The following is a 6488-nucleotide window of genomic DNA, read 5'->3' as shown; positions in this document are numbered from 1 at the left end:
AGGGAAAAAATGGGGAGCGATTTCCATTCTTATAGCTGCGGGTGCTGAGGTAAAAGGGGCAGGGCCGCGTCCCCTCACAGCGCGAGAGCTGCCGGCCTCGCGGGAAGAGGCGGGGCGGGCGGCGGTTGGTCGGGCTGGCGGCGGGGGCGGGGGCGCGTGCCGCGTTGCCGCGGTGACGGGGCGGAAGCGGCGGGTGCTCCGCGCGCCATTTTCAAACCGGGAGCTGCCCTGGCGCGGCTCGGCCGTAACGGTACGGGGCCGGGGGGGGGGGGGGGGTAACGGGGCGGCGGCGTGAGGGCTCCTCCCGCTGGGGGGCGGCTGCTGGGAGCTCTTGAATGGAGAATCCAGGCCCTGGAGCGCGTCCAGAGTAGGGCTGCGAAGCCAGTGAAGGGCTTGGAGCACAAGTCCTGTGAGGAGCGGCTGAGGGAGCTGGGGTTGTTCAGTCTGGAGAAGAGGAGGCTCAGGGGAGACCTCATTGCTCTCTACAACCAGCTGAAAGGAAGGTGTGGGGAGCTGGGGGTCGGCCTCTTCTCACGGGTAATTAATGATAGGCCTAGAGGGAATGGCCTCAAGTTGTGCCAGGGGAGGTTCAGATGGGAAGTTAGGAGACATTTCTTCTCAGAAAGAGCAGTCAGGCACTGGGACGGGTTGCCCAGGGAGGTGGTGGAGTCACCGTCCCTGGGGGTGTTCAAGGAAAGGTTGGACGTGGTGCTTAGGGACATGGTTTGTGGGTGACATTGCTGGTAGGGGGATGGTTGGACCAGACGGTCTTGGAGGTCTTTTCCAACCCTAATGATTCTATGATTCTCTGCTTGGTCCCCATGGCGCCCATTTTACTTGCGTGAAAACATAACTAGGTCTTTATAGCAGAATGAGCTCTGTGACAGTTACAGTACAGGAACAGATTTCTTTGTGAACATCTTTCACAGCAGAAATGTCTTCAGCGTCTTTGTTCTGATGAATGGAAAGCGAATTTTGGTATTTCTCGGAACCAAGACTGGAAACTCTAGTTCATCATTCTTGATGTTAGTGTTGCTGACCCAACAAAGAATTTAATTTCATAGCATATATACTTACCCATGCTAATTTCTTAGTGTCCCATTGCCAGCCGTGTTGTCTTCTCTTTCTTCTATGTCTCCATGACCATATTATGTCTTCTGCTACCAAGCCTCATCTTTGCTGTGTTTCTTCTGTAAAGCTCTCCTAATGTGATTAATGGAAAAACCCTTTCTTTTTCCCAAACATGAGCTATTAATTCAAGTCTGATTAACCACTTTGACTGATCTTTTCAACTGATAAGGTTCTTCTAAAGGAAAAGATGTGCTCAAGAGTTATCAGCTTGCTTCTCTAGTAAGAAAGATGGATTTGTGAGAATGTATCTAGATACAATAACAGTCACTGCTTTCCTGAATTCAACACAGAATGCTCAACATTGTTGCTGAAACACCAAGATCGTCACTTTCAGTTTAATCTTTGGCTGTCAAAGGAGAACAAAGAGTATTTACAAGAATGACTTCTCACTAACAGTTACCACTTAGAGGAAGTAAGTGTGCCTCCTCCTCCTCTAACCATCCCAGTACAACGTGTAATGAGGTGTTGTTTTCCCTGCTCTTGCCTCCTCAAGGTCCTGAATGAAGCACTTCGGTTTAGTAGTACCTGGGAACAGATGCTCCTAAGAGTGGTGATTTTTCTCTCACTCATTGAGGATACCTGGCAAATTTTGTCCTCTTCCTAGACCTATTTAATCTGTTATGAAATGATGAGATTTTACTTTTCTGCCTCAAACATGAGAGAAAATTGCATGTTTTCTCATTTTATTATCCATTAATACTTTTATTTTCAAATACATTGTTATATCTGTTTAGTATCTTTTTAAAAATGGGGAATTGTGAAACAGCATGTTTTAAATAACAGTTTTCTTTCCCCTTCATACAAAATGCAAATAATGCTTCCTCTGATTGGCAGTTTGGCTGCTCAGGTGTTCACCTGTGTGAAGAGTAAGCTAATAATGAATCTTCTGAAGAAACATAAGGGGAAGTGTTTTATGGACATTAATATTTCTAACTACTGAGGAGATGTTTTCATGTATTTGAGAAGCATCAACTTTAGTCTTCAATTTCTTACTATATCCCTGAATTCAGAAGTATTTAACAATGTAAAACTACTTCCTTCTTCAAATGCCTATGGCAAAAAAATTCCTCTGGATTCAGATACCGTAGTGTTGATCTAGACCCCTTTTAGATCATATCAATAATAAACAAATGAACAAAAAACTAATCAGTCAAAAAAACAAAACCAACCAACCTGATCCATGAATTGTAGTATATGGGTTTTTGGGGGTAATGTGTCAATTTGGATTGTAAAAGATGCTGTGATGATTCAAAAAATCAGAATCTACTTAGTCTTCCCACATTTCCACGGAAGGATCTTTTCTGAGTTCAGTTCTGGAAAGAGAAGTCCATGTTTGGACTCTTAAGATGTTAGGAAATGCTCAGAAAGAGATAATTAATTGCCACGGCAAATATTAATTTTAAAAGAAAGATATAAATATTATGAAAGCTTTTTAGATGCCCAGTAATTCTGCTTTGGTTTACCTAAGTTTTCAGAACATGCTTAAATGCTGTATTTAGTATGCAATAAATTACTTTTCATTAATATTTTCTGCATTATTCCTGCTGTAAAGAAGAAATGCTGTAACAGACGATGTTTTACAGGTGTCCTATTTTTCCTGGGTGTTAGAAAAGCCACTTTGGAGGTGTGTTTACAATGACTACAGCAGCAGAGAGGAAGTTCGTTAATCTCAGGAAACGTCTAGATCAGCTGGGCTATCGGCAGCCACTGGGACTGGAGAGCTTACCTTTGGTGGAAAAGCTTTTCAGGTATTCAAAGAAGACTCTGTTAAAAAAAAAATCATAATCATATAGGAGACATTGTTTAATTTTTGACATGAGGGAAAATGCTTAATCTAAACACTATTTGTCTCATTCTGGTGTCTAGTAGATGGGTTTAGACTCTATCCCCTAATTTGATGTTCACAGAAGTTTTTATATCTACTTACTGGTAATCTCTGTAATTATCTCAACAATCTATAAATACTAGTAACCTTCTGATCTTTTTAATTCTCGACTATAGCTTTCTTCTGTGGTTCAAGTGCTACTATGTACATAGTGTTTGGAGTTATTTGGACAGCTGTGAATTTCTCACTTTATGTAGAAAACAGACTTTTGAATCATCACATGTAAACTCCTGATACGCTTTCCCCATAGCTTTATTTTTTATATTTGTCCTGTTCTTTCCTAGTGGATGATTCCCATGTTTCAGTTTTTCTTACGTGAATGTTCTCTTTGCCCTTCTTGGAACCCATTTGTTCTACGCTTAAGAACCGTGTTGCCTAAGACCAGTGCTTTACAGTGGTCTTGGGCAACAGGTTTTGTTTCTAAGCTCCTAATAAATATTTGAATCTGCGGTTTAGAGGCTGACAACATTCCTAACATGTCCGATGCTCCTTGATTCTAGTGATCTTGTTCATACAACAGAGAGCCTGCGCAGTGCAAAATTATCTGCTGGAAAAATCGAAAAAGAGTTCAGCAATTATGATGCTATTTTAGAACCTTATAAGACAGAGAATGCTAAACTTACCAGGGAAAATAATGAGCTACATTTGGAAATACTAAAACTGAAAGAGCAATCTGATCGTCACGTTAAAGGTAATAATAATAATTTTAAAAAAAGGTACTTTTTCTAATCCATCAGTGTCAAAATAAAATGGTGGACAAATCTGCAGATTCACATATCTGTTCTTATGCTTGTGAGTGGTTATTGACTTTAGTGCCTTTACTAAATTAAGGCTCATATGCAGATATTTCTTAGTGATTAAAAAGCTTCTGAGGTCCAGCAAGTCATTATTTTAATCAAACATGAAACTGTTAGAACTTTCTAATATACGCTTTCATACTTTGAAATGCTACTTTTTAATTTAAAGTAAATAAATACTGTTGTTAAATTTGCTTTTATTCTACAAAGGGTTTTTTGTATGTTTAAACATATATTTGTGTCTGTATATATACATAAACACGTGAATTGGAATTTGGAAAAACACGTATTTGGAAACTTCATGTTATAGAAGAAGAATATAAGCTTAGTTTTAATACCTATTTTGGTGCTACTAGGAAAAATAATAATGAATAAGAAAGATAAAATTGCTCTTTCTTTCCTTTAAAGACTTGAAAGCCAACTTAAGGAGGGTTGAACATGAAACAGCTGACTTAAGATTTCTGAATAACCAGTATGTGCATAAAATTAAAAGTCTGGAAAAAGAGAACAAATCCAAGACTGAAAAAATTCAGCAGCTTCAGGAGAAGAATCTGCAAGCAGTGGTGCAAACACCTGGTGCGTGTAAATAATTATAAATACTTTAACTTTCCTCTAGGCTTTTTTTTGTCTCTTTAGAACATAATCTTTTCATAGTAACTCTGTTTTTCATACCTTTCTGCATTTCAAGTCCTTCCCCTTAAAGATGCTTTTGTCTGTCTTTCTGCAGTGAAGTATGCTTCACCACTCTTCTAGGATTCACCACTCTTCTAGGATTTTTCCATACTGCATCATCAAATACTGTACATTCTTATTTAATTGTATAACAAAGAGTAATTTTTCCCTCTGGCAATACTGTTTTGCTTTGTTTTTAATATAACATTAACCTGCAAGCAAAGAACCCACTCTGCCTGATAGAAGTTTATTCATGTACTCAATGACAATAGGATGGAAGGAAAGAAAACATTGTAAACAATGCAGAAGTTTATTCAGTCATAAAATAGTTCTTAAATGTGAAGACAAAATGGCTTCCTTCTGTGTTGTTTTAACTTAGCTTTTTTAGTTGCTTTCTTTAACTGTTAGTGGAACTACTTAACAATACAAAATGACCGCCACCTGGGTATCCCCTCTTTTGTTAATAAACCTGTTCCTGTCTTTCTTTCCTTACTTTTCCTGTTCTCTGTCTTCTTGCTTTTTTCTGTGTTGCTGAGTAGGTGTTTCTTTTCTTTAAAGAGTCAAAGTCTTTCTCTGCATAATTCTTATTAAAGACCCTTAATGCTTATAGTTACTGTCTAATCTGGAGGGAAGGTAAACCAGTAACAGATTGAAGAAGTTTGAGCTGTAGAGTATTTAGGGACTTACACACTGGGGAAAATTACTTATAGCGGACTTTGTGTGTTTCCTTATTTCAAAACTGATACTAACCTGCAAGAGTTGTGTTGTCTCAAATGTGCAAATTTCATCAACTTATTACACTAAAGATTACAGTCTTGCATTGTGCCAGTTAGAAGCAGTGGAATAAATATGACATTTCATTTAGCATAAAAGGAGAAGACTCCCTTGTAAACTCCAAGTAATAGGCATCCGTGTTTGGACTTTTTTAGGTGGCAGAAAAAGAAACATTCCATTCAGGCGTCAGCGCATGCAGATAGACCAACCTGTCCCCCCATCGGGCGTTAGTGCCTACCCAGTTCCTCAGCCAGAGGATCCTTACATCGCAGACCTTCTTCAGGTGGCAGATAATCGGTGAGCTAAAGAATTTTTAAATCTTGAAGCATAGACATGAAATATGTGCTGCTGGGATTTCTGCATCCTTTTCTGCATTTAAAATTCTGTCTGGGGAAAAAATGGTATTTCAAGATATTTTAATAACACTATAGTTCTTAACTAGGATTTTACTTAATGATTGACTGTGCTGCCTATGGTGAATTTGCAAGGATATTTAATAAGCTACTTATTTCCATAAAGGATTTCTCTTAAATTTCTACACTAGTTCTACTCTTATACTGAATTTTAAATGAGGGATCTTGGAAAAAAGCCAGATGTAATGTTTTGTATAGGAGCAAACTGGCTGCAAAATGAAGCCACTGCTGGCCAAAGCTGAGCCCACCAGCCAATCTAACGGTGTTTCTGTGAGAATATATTCAAGAACAGGTTAAAAAAAAATCACAGTGCCTGTTAGAGAGAGGAGTGAGAAGAATGTGAGAAACAATCCTGACACCAAGGTCAGTGAAGAAGGAGGAGGAGACAGTGCTCCAAGTGCTGGAGCAGAGATTCCTCTGAAGCCCATGGAGAAAACCGCGATGGAGCAGGCTGTCCCCCTGCTGCCCACAGAGGGCCACACTGGAGCAGATATTCATGGTGTTAGCCCATGGAGGACACAACACCAGAGCAGGCTGATATGCCCTGAAGGAAGCTACAGCCTGTGGAGGGAGAGCCCATGCAGGAGCAGACACCTGGCAGGACTTGTGGCCCATGAAGAGGAACCCACACTGGAGCAGGTTTTGAAGAGCGGTATCCCATAGGAGGGGCACCATGCCAGAGCAGGGGAAAAGTGTGATGAGGAATGAGCTGCGGAGACCAAGCATTGTGAACTGACCACAACTCCCATTTTCAACTGCTTGAGGACGGGAGGAGGTAGAATAGTCAGGAATGAACGAGTGAAGTTGAGTCTAGGA

General features: G+C 40.2%; 1 protein-coding gene across 11 annotated transcripts in view; it reads left to right on the top strand.

The window, feature by feature from the left end:
* Positions 1–113: 113 nt before the first annotated feature.
* The window catches only part of CEP135 (centrosomal protein 135), a gene marked incomplete at its 3' end in the record, with an annotated part of 32746 nt that continues 26371 nt past the window's right edge, over positions 114–6488 (top strand). For 3 of the 11 annotated variants that reach the window (XM_083836157.1, XM_083836167.1, XM_083836164.1), the window contains exons 1-6: positions 115–250; positions 1422–1543; positions 2715–2879; positions 3517–3707; positions 4222–4389; positions 5415–5556. In XM_083836157.1, the coding sequence (XP_083692283.1) occupies positions 2767–2879; positions 3517–3707; positions 4222–4389; positions 5415–5556 (614 nt within the window). In that variant the 5' untranslated portion in view covers positions 115–250; positions 1422–1543; positions 2715–2766. Of the gene's footprint in view, positions 251–309; positions 538–580; positions 1026–1421; positions 1544–2714; positions 2880–3516; positions 3708–4221; positions 4390–5414; positions 5557–6488 lie in introns of those variants that run through there. The other 8 variants (XM_083836165.1, XM_083836166.1, XM_083836163.1 and 5 more) reach the window with 7 other exon arrangements.

Source organism: Anser anser (assembly GCF_964211835.1).
Source record: "Anser anser genome assembly, chromosome: 4".
Lineage (NCBI taxonomy): Eukaryota > Metazoa > Chordata > Aves > Anseriformes > Anatidae > Anser > Anser anser.
Note: the sequence above shows the minus strand (reverse complement) of the source record. Positions and strands in the feature narration are given on the sequence as shown.